Source organism: Pygoscelis adeliae, unplaced genomic scaffold (genome assembly GCF_000699105.1).
Source record: "Pygoscelis adeliae isolate BGI_AS28 unplaced genomic scaffold, ASM69910v1 Scaffold315, whole genome shotgun sequence".
Taxonomy (NCBI): Eukaryota; Metazoa; Chordata; class Aves; order Sphenisciformes; family Spheniscidae; genus Pygoscelis; species Pygoscelis adeliae.
This window is the reverse complement of record NW_008824865.1, coordinates 1,632,783-1,652,494: the sequence shown is the minus strand read 5'-3', so window position 1 is coordinate 1,652,494 and position 19,712 is coordinate 1,632,783. Positions and strand designations below refer to the sequence as shown.

Sequence of the window (19,712 nt, the reverse complement as noted above, 5' to 3'; positions counted from 1 at the left end):
TCAAACTTTTTAGCAGGGCCTGTTGCGACAGGACAAGGGGGAATGGTTTTAAACTAAAGGGGGGTAGATATAGACTAGATCGAAGGAAGAAATTTTTTAGGCTGAGGGTGGTGAAACACTGGAACAGGTTACCCAGAGAGGTGGTGGATGCCCCATCCCTGGAAACATTCAAGGTCAGGTTGGACGGGGCTCTGAGTAACCTGATCTAGTTGAAGGTGTCCCTGCCCACGGCAGGGGGGTTGGACTAGATGACCTTTAGAGGTCCCTTCCAACCCAAACTATTCTATGATTCTATGATTTTATGATCTATTATTGTTCATAATTAAGGCAAAGGATGAATACAAAATCCAATTTACTTGATATTACTTCTTTGAGGGGAACATTCCTAGAGCATCTATCCAAATGCAACTCTAACTGGGGAAAACAGAAGAATTTTTATTAACTACTGATTTCCTCTACATTGATTTCTATAATTGTTTACACAGAAGTAGGAATGACTAATATTTTACACCAAAAGAAGGCTGCATTTTAGTTTTTCTTCCAAAGAAATGCGCATCTGAACCTCACAGCTTTGTTATCCCCTGTTTTCATTCACAACAGTGTCTTGGCCACGCTGATACCCCTTCACAATAGTTCTGAAGAAAAGACATATTAAAGTACTGGGGGCTATTTAATGATTTGGGGGTTTTGGTTTTGTTTTGGGGTTTGTTTGGGTTTAGGTTTTTTTTAATATTCACAGTATTTCTATACCCATGATGCCATGGACATGCCTTTTTTCCCCAAATTAGCCCTTGGCTATTAGAGTGTTCTTGATTTTGTTTTTAATAAAGTCAAACAGGAAAGAATGAATTATGGGCAAATAAAGAACAAATCTAAAGCTACCACCTTTCTGCTGTGTGGGGTACAAATAGACTCCAACCACACAGTAATTTTATTGATTTTTTTATTGTATAGAATGTAGCAGTATAGAAGGACAGGTGTACAGGTTTCAAATTTGGAAATTGCTGTCTTGTAAAAACTTACTTGACTATATATGTCTATCCCATAGTTTGCAACACTTTAAATCAAGGCATTGGAAGAAATCGATCCTCAACCAAGACTTTGAGAGTACCAAGGAAACGTACTTGCACTTATATTTGAAGCTTGTCCTCAGTTTAATGGTTAATTAGATATTAAGTAATGTCATTGGTTGAAATGTTACATTCTCCCTAGTCAAAGCATAATTTCAATTTATTGTCATTATACTAACTCTTTCTCCTTGTAAATTTCCCAAGGAATTACATGTCCTAGTTATGAGCTGGAGAACATGCTCCCCAGCACAGGATTTCTACAAAGGAGTTTTAATGCCACCTACAAATCAGACACACATTTTTAATCAAGATAGTACTGCAAAAATATCCTTGCTTCAATATAATTAACATTTGCTTAACATTCCAGAACAATTATTTTGAAAATGAGTTGTAAAACATTTTTATCACAGACATGATCACCTGCTAAAAATGCAAGCACAGAATTAAGTTTAACCTACTGATTCAGAGCTGAAGTTAGCCAGATCCAAGAGCAGCATTTGTAAAACCTTGTCTATAAACCCTGTCCCAGATTGAAAGGATACTTTCTGAAGCAACACTTTGAACCCCAATTGCTACTCTGTCTTCCAGTTGTCTCTTTTTTTTTTTTTTTACATAATTCTGTGACCAATAAGTATCAAAATATTTACAAATCCCCATAGATTTTAGACCAAAAATATCTCCATTTGATAGCACTAGCCAACTGTCACTTCTGCTTAGGAGACAGCATTTATTTTTTGCAGAAACATTGTTGGGTTAGGATATCTTACTATGAAGGGATAATGTGGTGTGTAAATGCTTCAAATTGTTATAATTCACTTAATTTTGGAAAAATTTGGTTTATCTGGTTTATTACAGTACATTCAGTTATATGTTTCTTCTCTCTGCAGAAGTTTAAAGCAATTATTCTAAAAGAAATCTTAGGCCAGTATCCTTTTACTGCAGTAGATTTAAAGTTTCTTCATATTTCATAAATATTTCATGGGGCATTCCACAAAGAAAACATGCCATTAATTTACCAGCTTTCTAACCCCACAAGCTATTACTAGAGCTATTACCCATTACACCTAAAATACACGAGGGGAAACAACCAAGTCTGCAAGTATTTTTCTTGGAACTACAAGCTCATCATTCTATCAGTTACAAATAAATAAAAAATAAGTCAAGAAATATTAAAGGAGTTCAAAATCTCTCTGTATGCATTATTCATTTTTGATACAGCTGTTATTTCACTGAGATTACTGTAAACGGCTACATGAAGTGATGGCCTGCATGAACTACTCCACGATAGTTATGATAAACTACATTTACATGTTTTATGTTCCTATAACATAAACCCCTTGGATAATTTAACTATACAAAGCTGGAAAATTCTTTCAAGAGCATAGATTCACAGAACTTCAGCTCCCCCAACAGCATGTTACAATGCAGGCAGTACATATAGAAAATACCTTTAATAGAGGGCTTGTTATTACTATGGCAACCGCAGCAACTGGTTTCCAAAATGAGTAATAGCTCTGTTAGGCACTTCATTAAAATTTTTTTCAAGCAAACACTGCCCTTAATCTTCTCAATGGAACAGAGAGTTATTCTGAATGCATGCAGAAAACAGAAAATGAAGTCCAATCCAATGTTATAAATACAGGGTAAGACCCTTTTCAGGACCTTTGCTAGAAAAGAGCAGGAAAGTACAGCTTGTCCGCTATTTCACGTAGAAAGTTGGAGAAGCAGAAGTAGATGAGGTTGGTCTTAGAAGATATGAGAAAGCAAGTGAACACAAGATTAGGAAAACTAAGGCAAAAGGAAGATTAGTAAAACCGTTAAGAAACAATTGCAACAAGTGAAGCCAACAGTGTAAATTATGAAATTAAGTAACAAAGAACAACTGTGCCGGCAGAAGATTTTAAGTGGCATAGTTTTTCATAGTTCTCCTGCAACATTCAATTTCTGTGCATCATCAACTGTTTTTGTTTTTACCTTAAAGCCATTCAGTCTCTAACAAACTTTCCAAGTAGAACTAAGGTATCTCTCTATACAGAAATAGAGAAAATAGGAAATACACTTACAGGACCAGTTAATTAAAGGAGACAATTTTCCCACTTATTCAGAAATAACAGACAGTATTTATTTCTCCTGTTTGGGGAGAAGATAGAATTTTGCAGTCTGTTGACCGATCACAAGAAAAATCCTGTTTTTAAATGAACAGCCAAGTAATAGTTATTTACTTTTGGACAATGTAGGCCAGGTTGGATGGGGCTTTGAGCAACCTGGTCTAGTAGAAGGTGTCCCTCCCATGGAAGGGGGGTTGGAACTAGATGATCTTTAAGGTCCCTTCCAACCCAAAGTGATTAATGTCAGCTTTGTTCCATCCCCCTTACCTTTTTTTTTTTTTTTTTTCAAAAAAATATTCATATGCATTTGGAACAAATAACCAAGGCATAAATTTACTTATAATATTAAAGCTTCGTGTTATTAAGAAAAGACTCCTACAAAACAAACTAAAATAAACAGACTTTAAAAAAAACCACTAATACAATTTCTACATTCAAAAATGCAATCTAACTGCCATTGGTCCTTCATAGTAAAACTATAGTACAAGAAAAGCACAACTAAAATAATCAGGATTAATAGATACATGTCTAGATTACCGAGCCACAAAATTCATGCAGTTATTCACAAGAGCCAGTACTAGAGAGCTTCCCCCATTAACCAGAAAAATAAAACCAGTAAGTCTACCTACAACGTATATTTATTTACCACGTAAGAAAAGCGAAGACTTCCTCTCTTTTTATAATTTCCCTCAGTATCTTTGGCTTAGGAGAAAAGCTGCTGATAAACTCCATGACGTACAGAATAAAGAGGATCCTGATCAGGCAAAGAATTTCACATGGAATACACCTAACAAGCTACAGTTCTGCTCTCGGATCTCTTCCTCCATATGCATTCAAAGTTGAGCTTGGGAAAGTCAAATAAAAAAGCACGCAATCTTGCAAAACGAATGAATTGGCTTGGTCATCCAAAATAGTTTACAGATTGCCTTTCAACTACTGAATTTGGCTCTTTCTGTTCATATTAACATCATGAATTCTGTGCCACTTTCAGGCATCTGACATTTTAGTATTTCCTGCCTGTAAGGATAGCTAATGTCTGCCAATCAACTCGAAGCGAGAAGACTACTGGGACTGTAGTGCATTCCACCTAAATGTTCCCTGGATTTGGAAAGACAGGAAACAAGGCTGAATTTCAGTTTGTGGTCAAGAACTAAGGGAGGTGGAGAAGCTGAACTTAGCTCACAGTTCACAAAAAATGAAAAATCGCTAGTATGTACAATGAGAAAACCTTTTACTCTCATTTTAATTGTCAGCATTAACCAAGAACAAACACCTAGCTATCAAACAACCTCATCTATGCCTAAACTGAACATAGGATTTCCAACACAATCATTGGAGTAAAGACTCAATTATAACAGTAAGAGCTACAATTTCTTTAAACATCCACGATAGGGTTTAAAAGCTTTTCCCTAATTTCCCACCTCTATTACATCAAATTCCTGTAAAAGGCTAGCCCATAACCTCTAATCCACATAAGGTTTCCTCGGTTAACTGCGAACACGCATTACATCTCCAGAGTAGGTGTCCATTATTGCTAAAACACATGTGAGGGCATATCTAACCAATAATCAGTAGCAGGAAGGCAGCATAGCACAAACATACACAGTGAAATGTGCTCCACTGTATTACTTTCCCAGGCAATAACTGCTTTATATATATATCTTCCAGTTCTGGACTTCCTTCTAAATATAAAAGCAAGATTCAAACTTCAGAAGTACATTTTCATAGAGAACACTTCTCTTTAAGCTTTCGAAATGTGCTCCACTGTATTACTTTCCCAGGCAATAACTGCTTTATATATATCTTCCAGTTCTGGACTTCCTTCTAAATATAAAAGCAAGATCAAACTTCAGAAGTACATTTTCATAGAGAACACTTCTCATATTTAAGCTTTCTTACATGTACTTCTCAAACTTAAACCACTACAATGGTTCTACCTTTAATTTATACCAGCCTCTGTTTCAGCTTGAGCTGACAAACATAACTATCCTAATAGGCATTAGGCTTTCATACTGAAAAAGCAGTGCACATAACAAAAAATTCCAAATGCAAGACTTGATTTCAAGAAAAAAAAATTTTTTTTAAAGGAATTCTTCAGTTACATCTTGCAATCAGGAAAATTAATAACAATTTTGTCTTTCTAAATCTGAAGTATTACGTTATAATTTCAAAGGATGTTTCTTTAGAGCTATGTTTGAAGCGGACACACTTTATTGCGAAACAATCTTCAGTTATACCACATAAAAAAAATCAGATTATAATCTGTTTGCATGTGTGAAGAATGCTATCCTGAAAAGGAGACATATTTAACAGACTGTACTGATGTTTCAGAAAGTATTCACAAGATTAGAGAAACTTAGAAAATTTCATACTATAATTTAGGTTCTGGTTCTTTTCACCATCAAAAGAAGCTGAAATCAGAGGGACAAAGTATCAACCCATTTTCTGGAGATGACACAATTCCTACAATAAGGCAAAACATTTGCAGAAAGATTAATATGCGAATTTCTCAACAGATGCACAAATTCAAGTCGCTGCAAATGAATAACTAACTATGAATTAAGTTTCTATTTTTTTAACAGTGGAAGAGATGGTGGCAAGAAAACATACAGGATGAATTACACTTCCTTGAGTCTTGGTAAACTGACTTACAAGCAGGATGTGCCACTCATTATGACATGTAAATTGCTGATCTTGATGTTCAAAAGCTTGAGGGCCCATAGAAAGTTCAAAGTTCTCAATAGCCTTGTTGGTGACATTCCTAGTAAGTTCCTCCCCTGCTGTGTCGTCTGCACAATGGTGTGGGAGGCAGGTGAGGCTGCTCCCTCGGAGAGCCTATGACTACCACAGGGAACACTGAACTTCTCACCCAAGCCTCTTTTACTATGATAATGCAGGTTGCACATAGTGTCTGTGTAAGTTCAGCTTTCATGACGCTATCAGGAAAGAAAGGGAGACAGCACACCGAAGAAAAATAAATTTAAAAAAAACAAACAGAAAAACTGCAAGAACACTTCACGATATAATACCTTTCTTTCTCCCAGCTCACCCAGAGTAAAATATCCCTCTGAATCATGTTGTTCACCACACGGCTCAGGCTTAAAGATGATTTTTGAACAGCTGATCACAAATTAATACAATAAGGGGTATATGATCTTCTAAAAACTCTGCTAAAACTATCCGACATGCAAAAAAACCTTTTAATTAATAAATTTTGCAATTTGTAGTAGAATGCTGTCTAATTCTCATTCTTTTCAATGATTAATTAGTAGTATTAATTACCAAGGTAATTTTGTGTGTACACAGGAATTTGGATGATAATTTTGGAATTTCTTTTTTCTTTTTTAAACAGTAATCCCTTAGCATCAACTGAAATTACAGTCCCACTGTAATGCTCTACATCCAAATCCATTTGGAAACAGAATTAGTTCAGAACTTCACATCTTGCTGAAAGGAACCTACTGCCATGAGTATAACATGGGAGTTTTAAAGACTATACTAAGAGCACATTTCTTTGAGTGGTGTTCAGATCAACGGTTTTAACCTAGAATGCTCTCTGTGGACTTCAGCACAAAAAGAAACAGTTTTACTCTCTGTGCTATGCTACTGCAATTGATATTAAGAAAAATCAGATAAGAGCTCCTCAATTTATAGGCAAGTATTTCCTGGAAGAAGTCCAGAACCTTGGAACTGGGGCTCTTCTGTGCAGTCCACAATGTCCCATAGCCATTCATTAATCAAGTCATACCTGAATACCAAAGCTCCTGACAAAAAAAAAAAAAAAAAAAAAAAGCAAAGGAAAGGCTCCTTTTTCAGAACTGAGAAAAGGCAAAGATTATTTTGTTTGTTAATAGGATCTGCAGCTGTTCAATCTTAGTCTTTTTTTGCAATAAAAACTTAATTCAATGATAGGTGGTGTTTGGAACTTGGAACAGGAGTCTTCGCTCAAGTCAAAATTAACAAATCCTTCCTAGAAGAAAACAATGTAAATCTACATTTTTTTCTACTTGAAGGTATTGATTCCAACTACAGTTCTTCTATAAGGCCTCTCATACAGCCCCCCACAACATTCTTGCCACTAAATTAGAGATGCAAGTTTGACGGATGGACTGTTAGACAGATAAGGAATTAGCTGGATGGCCACTTCCAAAGAGTTACAGTCAATGGCTCAATTCCACGTGGAAACCAGCAACAAGTGGTGTCCCTCAGGGGTCCATACCGGGACCAGTATTATCTAATATCTTCATCAATGGCATAGACAGTGGGATTGAGTGCACCCTCAGCAAGTTTGTGGACGACACCAAGCTGAGTGGTGTGGTCGACACGCCAGAGGGACGGGATGCCATCCAGAGGGACCTGGACAAGCTCTAGAAGTGGGCCTGTGTGAACCTCATGAAATTCAACAAGGCCAAGTACAAGGTCCTGCACATGGGTCGGGGCAACCCCCACTATCAATACAGGCTGGGGGATGAAGGGATTGAGAGCAGCCCTGCCGAGAAGGACTTGGGGGTACAGGCGGATGAAAAGCTGGACGTGAGCCAGCAAGGTGCGCTCGCAGCCCAGAAGGCCAATCGTATCCTGGGCTGCATCAAAAGGAGCATGGCCAGCAGGTCGAGGGAGGTGATTCTGCCCCTCTACTCTGCTCTGGTGAGACCCCACCTGGAGAACTGTGTCCAGCTCTGGAGCCCTCAGCATAAGAAAGACACAGACCTGTTGGAGCGGGTCCAGAGGAGGGCCACAAAAATGATCAGAGGGTTGGAACACCTCTCCTGTGAAAAAAGGCTGAGAGAGTTGGAGTTGTTCAGCCTGCAGAAGGAAAGGCTCTGGGAAGACCTTATTGCAGCCTTTCAATACTTAAAGGGGGCTTATAAGAAAGATGGAGAGACACATTTTACCGAAGCCTGTAACAACAGGACAAAGGGTAACAGTTTTAAACTGAAAGAGGATAGGTTTAGACTGGACATAAGGAAGAATTTTTTTTACGATGTGGGTGGTGAGACATTGGAACAGGTCTCCCAGGGAAGCTGCGAATGCCCCAACTCTGGAAGCATTCAAGGTCAGGTTGGATGGGATTTTCAACAACCTGATCTATTGAGAGATGTCAACTAGATGATCTTTGAAGGTCCCTTCCAACCCAAACCATTTTATGATAGTAATTGTTGACCATTCACTTCCGGAAAATATTTCTTTGTTGAATAGTTTTCATCAGGTAAGTATAATCAAAACATAGATGTTTAATATGTCCCAAAGAATACCAGAACTGTGTAACAATGACATCATGCAGTTCAGTAGTGATCTCTCTTGGGACCAGATGAAGCTTACAATCCAAATTGCTTTAATCTATATGGCATCAGACAACTGTAATCTGATACTGTATGGTCATCAAACAATGCTAAACTTAAAAACTAGTATTAGAGAGTCTGCACTAAGTTGCAGTCAAGTTGGATACTGAAAAATGTTTTTTTGCTTTTCTATTACCATACATTCTCATGTCTGGCTGAACAAAAAATGAATTTACACAAATCCTTGGTCTTACTGTGACAGCAAAAGAAAGTATAACTGTAAAGCCTTTCACTACAATCAAGAACTGTTTAAATGTCAGGGCATCTAAAATTTTAGATATTGTGCATATGACACAAATGAGACTGATGCAGATACTTATTAATGTTTTCAGATCAATCAAATGAAAAAAGATATGACTAGTACAGTTCTAAACATTATAAGGCAGATGTATATGGCTTCTATATCTGCACCAATGTATCCTCAAGTGAAAACGATAAAGTTATTTGCTTTTTCCTAGTTAGATTAGAATATCATATGGAGTAACAAAAATGAACCAATGTTCATTTTAAAGGAACATGGACTTTAATATGATTAGTGTTTGCTCTATATTTTTCTCTAGCCATGGGTGTAAAAATTAAAGTAACTGAAAAAGCATAAGATATAAATTACTCAAATTAAACTACAAGTGACATAATACAAAGGGGTTTTTATTCTGGTTTGTTTGCGTGGATAATCTTGAAGGTACAGTTGAAGGAAGAGAAGGAGTTACAATTACTGTCACATTGAGTACCTTCAATATAACCCCGTACCATAACCAGTCTCTGATCATGGAATTCTTCTAACTTCCCATGATTCATTTTTGACAGATACATTTTAAGAAAAGTTTGCTAGCTATACACCAGCATCAACAGTATAGCAAATAACTACAACTTTATTGTAAATTTTGCAACCTAAGTTTTCTTTCTAAATGAAATTTAGAAAATAAAATTAATTTCATTTCTAAAAACACCCCCTAGAATTCTATTACAATGCATAGAGGCAACCAGCTATTGTTATGAGATAATATGAGATTACACACTTGGTAATTCCTGTAATTTCTATAATAACACTTTACTTTTTTTTCCTTTGAAAATGTAAATTTAGCAAAAAAATATTTCCTCTAATATACATGCTAACAACATTATCTGCCTTTCAGGAGTTACAGTTCCAAATTACTAAGTTAATTATTTTAACTAGTATTTTGAATACTAGGGAGTAGGGGCATAAAAGAGCAACTGAAAAAAAACACAACACACTGAAAACCTGAGATCAGAGAAGGTACAGAAAACAGAGAGGAAAAATTAGAAGAAAAGAAAAAGTTTAGTAAAGAAAACAATTTAAAGACTGGTCCAATACAGAGCAAACTAGTTAAAAATGTCAACACTTATTATGTAATGCAGTGACTACTATGTCAATCAAATACCTTAACAAAAGAAGATAAATACATCCTCCAGAGACAAACTATGCAAAATCCTCTCAAAATTGTTTCAAGAACCTATTATCACCTAGTTACAATGAAAACTAATATATTAATACCTTTAAATTGAAATATCCTACTAAAGTAGTAATCAGAATAAATGCTGATTATTACCTGAAACCACAAGTTATGAGACCAAGCCATAGAAAATAAGAAGACAAAATACTAGTCCTGCAAAAAGCAATTAATATAAGGAATCATTTATGGATATTTAGCACTGATTTCTTTCAAAAGATTTTTAATTTAAAAAAAAGATGTTCCAAAGCCTACCGATAGAGTACTGACCTTTTTTTTTTTTTTATTAGGTTTGTTTATTAGCTGAAAAGGCAAGCATGTTTTGCAGATAACAAGCTAACTAGTACAGAACAGGAATCAGAGGACACCTTTTGGTGATAATAGTTTGAAAAGATAGATATGACTAATGGCATGTCACATGAAGCAGTGGTAGGACACATGTTGTTCACTTTGTACTATATATCAACAAACCAGAAGAGGAATAAGCACTAATATGATCAACTACAGATAATTCAAAACTGCAGGGGGCAATAAAATTCTAAATGACATGGATGGACTAGGAGCATAGAGATAAATCGATGTGCAGTTCAGTGCAGATAAATTAATGAGGTTGGGAACAAAATTAATCAAGTTCATTTCAATTAATGGATTTTGTAAAGTTATTGAAACTTTTCAATAACATCATTTTGACAAACAGTTTTAAAGGACATAACAGATTGGTGTAACAGACAGTATTTATGAACCATAAATAAAAGGTAATTACTAGGTTTAATCAGCTTTAATATACATCTAGAATGTATAAACAACTGTAAGCACAAATAGGAAAATCCTACTTTTCAAGTTGCTGCAACAATACAGATGACCACTGTGGTGAGGAAAAAAAATCAGATCTATTAAGTTTTCTTTCTAAATTTCTTTTCCAGAGAACCACCCTAGATTTCTTTTATTATAGTACACAGAGCAAGCAGCTATAACCGGTTATGAGATAATCTGAGATTACACCGTTTGTAATTCCTGTAAAATTACAGAATTAATTTTTGTCATCAGATTACTCAAAGGCTCAGCTATTCTTTATATGTTCTGTAAGACTTCACAACATTATCTACTGCTTCTATAGCAAAGGACTGGCTAAGAGACAGCACCCCACTCAGCAGCTTGTTGTGCTCTCTGCAAAGATTTTCTTTTTAGAGATTTTTTTTAGAATGAGTAAGAGAAATAGATGAGTTCAAAAAAAGTGCAAAGAAACAGAGCTTTTGAAGGTGAATATAGGATACAGCAATATGAGCAAATTAAGATAGGAATGCTTTACCATTTTCATGGGTGCTTTTACAGGGTCTTCTATTATTTTTACCAAGGTAGCATGCTAAAACTTCAATATGTTATTTTGTTCAACTTGGAATACATTGTGATTAAGCAGAAAGAAAAGTCACCTTGACACGCAGAACAACTTTACATCTTAAAAAATTAGTTGTTTTGACTTTGAAAAATTTGGTATACATGTGCCATGTTGCATAACGGTAGCATTACAATGTTATGAAGCTTTACTAAATCAAGAGAACACAGTACGCCAGGCTTACTGTTGGTTATTGCTGGATTTAAATAAACATGTTCCTGACATCCAATTACATAGTCATATGCTATACATGTGTAAAAAAAGCAGAAAATTAGTTGAGTTGAAGATAGAGGGAGTTAAGGAAGTGCTTTAATAAGCTATTCTTTAAATTGATATTACAAAACCCATCATACATCTGCTATGCTGAGGTTACAAGTATGAGATAACTTGTTTGTTGTTATAAGTCAGTCTGATTTTTATCAACATATTTTGCTTACATTGTGTTTGCACAGCAAACAGCTCCCTAAAACATTGTACAAGTCTACTTAAAAACACAAGTCTAACAAATTTAATGGAATTAAATTTAAACTGGAAACCAGATAGACATAGCAGTACTGTCCCTCTTAAATACGTAAACGGTGATCTGTTGAAGGAATGAGAAATTCCACCTCGGAGATACACTCCCTACACTGCTTTGCTAAAGTCCCTTCCCCTCCCTTCCTCTTAAAGCAACCAATTGTTTCCAAAAGATTCTGCAAGCACAGAGCCCATCTTCATTCAGTAACCCAAGGTCCGTTACAAGGAAATACAAGGCCTGAAACGAGGTAAATCTACATCAAATTGACTGCAAGGCAAGCATAAGCACAGGCTGATTGCACAAAACAGCTAGCGTAAATTGTTCTCTCTGAATAAACCTGGCATGCAGTACCAGGAGTGGGAGGCTATGCAGACACACAGGCCCTACAGCCTACTCTGCAGTTGTCTACTAAACACAGCTGTACTGGTACCTCCAGTCCTATCCTCCTTCCTGAATTTGCACCCAGGATACCTCAATATGATCTAATTGACAGGGGTCAGTCCTCAAGTCCCCCTCCAACCAGAACTGCTTCTTACAACAGGCTCCTTCTACCAGCCCACATTTCTTGCTCTAACATGGTTCAGCTTGTTTAGCAGCTTTCATTTTGTAATTTTAACTGTATGAGACTACCCCCCCATTCTTTGCATTATATTACTGCTTGAAGGTATATTGTCAGGGCTCTTGAATACCTCTCTCCTGCAGCACAAATCATACATACCTAGAAGTAACATTTCTATAGGAACTGTTTTTTTTTTTTCCCACATAGCTAACTACTCTTGACATCCAATTCACATTATACTTCCCCATTTATATTAGAGGCAATAACAGCATAGCAATAGCAAATGCCAAATGGAAATAAGGCATATTGTTTGCATCTGTTTATCATGCAAACAACAAAAATGCCTGCAGGACAGAGAAGTAAAGTATGTTAGGAGGGCTTAAGGGAAGACTCAGAACAACTACAAGGGCAAATATAGATTACAAGAGTGAGTTTATTAGTTCAGCTCTACAAAACATTAGAAAATGAGTTAAGGGCACTTTTGAGCCATGGAAATAGGCTCAAATTCATAAATAAGAGTTAAGTAACCTTAAAAAATTAATTCTTTTATATTCTGAGAACTCTGGGTTTGTTTTTTATTTCCTTTCCTAGTTTGTGTTCTCAGATTGTGTCTTGCTCTAATAACTATTCATATGTGTAAGCGTCTGCTGGATAAAACTGTACACAGAAACTTTGAGAAAGGTTCTGTCATTATATATTTATGTAATATTTACCAGTGGATTCATATTCCAATTGCAGACTATATCTGGTATATTATTTTGCTCAGTGTATAATTTGATGGGGTGGATAGAACCTACCTATTTCCACAACTTTGCAATATCCAACCTACGGACCAAACCCAGCTCCAAAATCTATTAGTGGACTTCAATGGCTAAAATAATCTTCACTTCCAAGTTTATATACATAATCCATCTTTTTGAGAGTTTTCTTGTGACAGAACATTTTTCAACCTTTAGTTGGCATACAAAACTAACATTGCATTTTACACTGTCTTTATAGGATAATCATTATTCAAGTGTGACTGAAAGGATTTCAAGGTCATTTGTATTACTTCGTGTTCTTAGTCTATGTTGATTTCTCACGTTATGATAAGAGAAAAGCCTCGAGTTGAAAATGTGCATGACATTGTTTCAATTCCACAGATTAACTTTTATATTGCTTTGAAAGCACTTGTCACACAATCTCTTTCAACAACATGCAAAACTATACCAAGAAAACAAAGTCAACAGAAATACAAATACTAGGAGTGACTGCACTCCTAGTAAGAGTGGAAATTTTCTTTCACTCCCTTCCAAAATATTTTACTTTAATCCCTAAGTTTGATTTACTGGGAAAGTATTCCCATCTAATTAGACAGCAAAAGTAAAATGGACAGGTTTAAATTAAGCTTTGTCTTCCCTCTGACTTTGTAACTTTATGTAACAAAGATTTCTACCATTACAACATTCTTAAAAGCTGCGAGTTTTCATGTCAGTCACAATCACATCGGTCATAACATGTTAGATCAAAGGGAGAAAAAATGATATTTATCATTTTTAAGCTTATATAAAATATGTAGTTTGTTTTAACACCTCAGAGTTTATTCACAGTTGCATAAGAATGTCCTATAACTCACTGAAGTGTAAAGTCTCATCTAGTTAGTGTTGTTTCCATAGTTTACTTCGCTAGCATCAATTTCACAATAAGACACAGCACAGAAAGAAAAAAAAAAAGCCACAACTTGGACCGTATTATACTGAAGTCTCATGACAACTACAGGGCAGGAAAGCGTCAATTCAAGAAACTGCCAACATGCAGTTTCTACTTCCTTCCCTAAGAGTTTCCTGCAGATATCTTCCAGAATGGTCTAACTCAAAGTCGATTTTGTTTATTAATTATTTTGACATAAACTCCTACTTCTAAGTGACCAGCCAAGTTCTCCAAATGCAGTGTACTATTTCTACTTGCTCCAGATTTTCACTTGCCACTTGATTCTGTGATACCCTCTCAGCACTTGTGTTTACTATTCAGCAGTTAAAATCCAGTGCACAAAGGGAACAGTCAAGTTATCCAACAATACATTTGTTTTCACATTAAAATGTTGTCAGCATTCACAGATGAGACACAGAACTACTGTATCAGTCTGTGAACACGAAGAATGTTCACTGAGTAGACAAACGGTAATACTTCCACGCCTCATCATTTTTCACATTCATATGTCTAAGCGTGCAAATCATTCTTATACTGCATGCTGTTCCATTATGAGGCATTAACACTAAACACAGCTAATTATACTTTGGTTTTTCTCCAGAGATCAGTCCAGTAGGAAGAAATAATGTGAGAAAGAAAAGAACAAGAAGCCATCTAACACCCTACATATTAGTAAGATGTATGCAAATTGCATATTACAAACATGAATACTACAAGCATTCAATTATATTCTTTCTTTTACAAGATCAATTCTAAATGTTGAAAGGATTAGATCCTAACCAAACCATCAGGCAGAACAGTACATCAAACAGGAAAATGTTATAGTTAAAGAATAATTTAGACGTAAGTCATAGCTCCTATAAGAAATACTCACCCAGATCTGTATTGGGGCCAGCAAGCAGCTGCTTAAATTTGTCTAATCGGGATGCTTCTCTTTCAGTTAATGCAGGAGTAACTGAGGTATTATAGTCTGCCATTCCACTCACCAAGGGAGGTGTGGAAGCTTGTGGAAGGGACTGTGATCTCTGCATGGAAGAATTTTCACTAGCATTATCTGAAGGGAAAAAGAAGCATAACAGTTAGCCTCAACTAGTGAGAAGGCTACTAATAACTTGAATTTAATTTGTAAATTTAAAATAGAATTATGTTTTGGAGAAATGTAAGCTCAAATGTAGCACAAGTTTGGACTTCAAATGACTTTGATTTAGCAGGAGGAACATTCCTCTTCCAAGCAGTATTCCACAATTAAAGCACATCAATTAGAGATCATACTAGCAGCAAGGTTAATTGGTTTCTAAAATCTCTGTGCTACTGAAAGCTGTTTCTATCCCCCTCACCATTCTAAAACAAACAAAAAAAAAGAGACTGGAAAATCATTGCAATTCGTTACTTTAAACTTTATACATAAAAAACAGACCAGATCACATGAGGATGAACTTCCCAGTCCACATGCATGGTTTTCTCCAGTTTTTCAATATACTTTATACAGTTGCATTTTAATAACAATTTTTCACAGTAGTAGGAATACTATTAATTGCATAGATCTTGGTGCAGTTAACCATTAAAATACATTCAATAGTGCAACTTCCTTCCAAAACTGAGGATGTATTAAGGCTGAAAACAAAAAAGTTTAATTATTCTTCCCTCACCCATGTATTTCTCACACACATGCTTTATGATTTACTATGGCATGCATTATCTCCCTCAAATAAATCAATATTGATTAATAATATTTTCCTGTGGTATTAAGAAGAGGTTGGGAAAGTGTTAATGTCTTAAAGGGCAATTATTATAGCTCTCCTCATTTGATTTTCAACATCTTTTTCATTTTTTAACATACCTGATGAACTTGATGTGTGACCTTCACTGACTGATTTAACAAGCCTATTATCACCACATGCAATTGAAGTTAGCTCTGCAGATTCTAATTGTTTTTCTTCCTGTAGATGTTCTTCCTGAAATTTATGCTGTTCCTGTAACTTGCTGTGATTCTGAATTACTTTGTGAGCCGTTTCCATGACCACTTCTGTATTTAAGTTTTCAGCAGCTATTGCTAAGAGTTCATCATCATCATCCCCAAGATCCCAAGCATCACTTGTCTTACTTTCAAATTCTTGGAAGGTGCTGACTTTCTTTAGTTTCACTGGCGTTGTAGGTGGCTTTGAACCTGGTTTTATCAAGCTGTTCAAAAATAAACAAACAATATTTAAAGAACTAGTAATGGAGTAAACAAAACACTATGGAGAGGGCCAAAAAACAGAAGTCCACGCTTGACATTATATAGGTAGCAAATATTTATCTCCCTCCGCTCATGTTACATCCACCCATGATAACATTCAGCTGACTATGTCTGAGAACAAGAGCAGGTAAAAACTGACTCTTCCTGGCTTTGAACAGAAGCTGAACAAATCCTTCCTTCCCTTGTCTTAAGAAAACAAACAAAAAAAACCACCCCCAAAAAAAGACCAACCCCAAAGTCAAATAAAATGAACACTACTGGAAAAGTTTATAAGATAGACAGGACACATTGCACTTCTCTTGCTTCATGAACTTCTGCAGAGATTTCAGGCCTTTCAATGCAACTGCTGCGTAACAACACAGGAACAGTAATCAAGTCATCAGGTCTACTCCTAAGTCATCATAAGCAATCATGTAACACAATCACTGTCATAAACAAATCAAGTCTCACCTTAAAACTCATTAGATCTATCATTCCTCCCCATTCAGGCACTCCAGCACAAGTTTGCTTCAGAACTTTGCTCTTCTCATAGGCAGGATATTTTCTCTAGTTACTAGTCTAAGTGTACCCTGATCAGCTCCTAACCTTTTGTCCCTCTGTCAACATGCAGCATAAGAGAGATGAACCAAGTATCCCTCCCTAGCTTAGCACTTGTTCTCACTTACAGTAATGCAGAGCAACCACATCTCCCTTCAGATTTCAGCTAAGTAAGGCATTAGGTTGAGAGAGCTGGGGGGGTTTTTTGAGAGCAGACTGGGAAAAAGTTACTGCCACTACCTTAATTGCCCTTTCTGACCATCCCTGTCTTTCAGCCTGTGCTAGCTGAACTTTCTTCTGTTAAGACAAGGCAGCCAGAATTGGAAATCAGAAAAAGTTCTCACAAAGTCTTCATACAAAGTCAGTAATGTTTCTGTTATGCGTTACAGGGAATATCTTTCCTAACAGGTGCTACAACACTAACACTTCGCCCGAGAACAGCAAGGTCTTTCTCCTATTCTGTCATCATTTCAAGCAATAAGCTTCTAGTTTTTGTTACTGGGTCTCTCTTTATAACTCCGCATTTTGAACAAATTCATCCCATTCCTTTTTCTTCAGTCCTCAAGGACACATATTTCAACTGCCTTGAACTCTGTATCATCTGAAAATTAACTAGCACATATTTACTTCTTGTGCCATTTTCAACAAGCCCTTGAAAAAATCCACTAGAAGTATGACCTCCTTCCAAGCCAATACTTTTCCTTCTAACATTATTTTTTTCTCCCTACCGCTTTGGGCCGTTCATTTCATTGGTCATACAATTTTCCCAAAATTCTCCCATACACCAATGTTTCAACAGCAATGCTGGCTTCAAAGCAGCTGTGAAATCTACTAACAAACCAGAAACAACTTTGTCCTTGACAAAGCTTAAAACAAACTGTCTTTCAAAAAAAAAAAAAAAAAAAAAAGACAATAAAGCAAAATAGAAAAAGCAGAAGCTGCAAGAATGCAGCATTTTGCTAAACACCTCAGCCATAAGGAGATTAAAGTCATTCACTTGCATTAGTTGTGGGTTATCAGTATGAAATTTATTTGGTTACTAATGTTTAACATAAAGTTGCCACTTTCATGTACATTGTGTTCTGATATCCAATAATCATGATCTAAGGCAATAAACTCTTAAATCCCTGTAAAATCTATTCTACCTACTGTCTTCTCATTCAGAAGCAAAATGTCCACCTTTGCCTCAAAATGATCTACACCACAACCTGACTCTTTTCTCTTATAGACAGACAAATAAAGGCAGTCCATCAACAGAAAGATGCATGTAGGAAAGCCACTTACACCCGAGTTCTAAGTTTCACCTGCTAAAGTAAGATTAGTATTTACCATACAATTTCCAATTTATAAGGCACTGCAAACAGATAATAAAAGTTGGCAATCTATGTTAGTTAAGAACTGAATAGCTGATTTGTTGCTCCCAATATGGTAAGGACCAGGAAGTCACAAAAGAGAAGTCAGAATAGAGAATTCAAGATTATGACAAAAATTGAAAAAGGAAGATTAACAATAAACCTTATAGCTAACAGGGAAGAAAGAGAGAAGAGAAGGCAGAGGAGATCCAAATTACTTGGAATATTTAAATATTAGGTTCACTTACGTTCCATGCAATAACGGATCAAAAGGCGGATGCTGAGCTCCATACACATGTTGAATACTAAAGGAAAAGAAAGAGAGTTATCACAAAAATAATAAAACATTTTGGTTTTTTCTGTGTATTAAATAAACAGTCCATAATAAACAGAAATTAAATGTTCCAACAGTTTTCCATTTCAAAGAATCCCACATACAACTAAAAATAATGAAGCTGAAATTGAAGTGTATACTAAAAAGTAACTTAATAAAAGTCATAGATTTGCCAAACAGGAGTTCTTTTTGAGGCCTAGGCTAACTTAGGCTGACTTATTTTTCTGATCAGGAATTAAAACAAGAAAAAAAGTTAACTCCACAATGAGAATCTACACTGCTTTTAAATTATCTCTCTTTTCTGATTTATCATTTCTTCGTTTATCTCTTAAAAAAAAAAATTCTCAAAGAAACATCTGTAAAGATTGAATCTTCTATGTACCCTCGTCACCCAAAATCCAATCAGCCAATTCTTAACTGTTACTAAAGTACAAGGCTGATAAATTTAAAAAATAAATGCAAAAGATTGCATGTTAAAGAATAAAAGCCATGGGAGTATTAAAAACAAATGCTTTGAAATAAATAAGCTTCCAAAGACAGATTTATTCACTAAAATGTCTAACATTACAGAACAGAATGTTACTGTGCGAATAATAAAACCCTCTACAAACTAAAAGTTCATTTCCTCACAGTTTTCAGCTATAAAATCATTTTATAAGTAAAAAATCTCCACAGAAAATACATCAAGATTTACATGTGGCTTCATAATAGAAATGATTACTACAAAACTCTCTGATTGCAAGAGGGGCAAATCATATGCAACATTAACATCTACCTAAACCTGTACTAAAAACCACATAAAAGGAGACAAACGTGCCCTCCTCACAAATCAAAATCAATCTCCAGACCATACATATAAATAAGTCTGACCTTAGTAAACCTGAGATAGAACCAAGCCAAAAAGACTGCAGTCACAACAAATTTTAAGAGAGGCTTAGAGTTATACTACAGGGGCAGTATTAACAGTAGTGAAATTAGCCCTAGAGATGACTGGGGGTGGTGGTTTACAAACTCTATCAATTTTCATGTGATTCCATGTGTCCTGGTTTCAGCAGGGATAGAGTTAATTTCCTTCCTAGTAGCTGGTACAGTGCTGTGTT

At 35.8% G+C, this 19,712-nt stretch overlaps 1 protein-coding gene across 1 annotated transcript in view; it reads right to left on the bottom strand.

The window, feature by feature from the left end:
- The window catches only part of TBC1D22A (TBC1 domain family, member 22A), a 200,209-nt gene that overhangs the window by 170,853 nt on the left and 9,644 nt on the right, over positions 1 to 19,712 (bottom strand). Inside the window, exons 3-5 of the mRNA XM_009324397.1 lie at positions 18,527 to 18,583; positions 15,991 to 16,331; positions 15,025 to 15,204 (exon numbers count right to left, since the gene is read on the bottom strand). Of these exons, the coding sequence (XP_009322672.1) occupies positions 15,025 to 15,204; positions 15,991 to 16,331; positions 18,527 to 18,583 (578 nt within the window). The remainder of the gene's footprint in view (positions 1 to 15,024; positions 15,205 to 15,990; positions 16,332 to 18,526; positions 18,584 to 19,712) is intronic.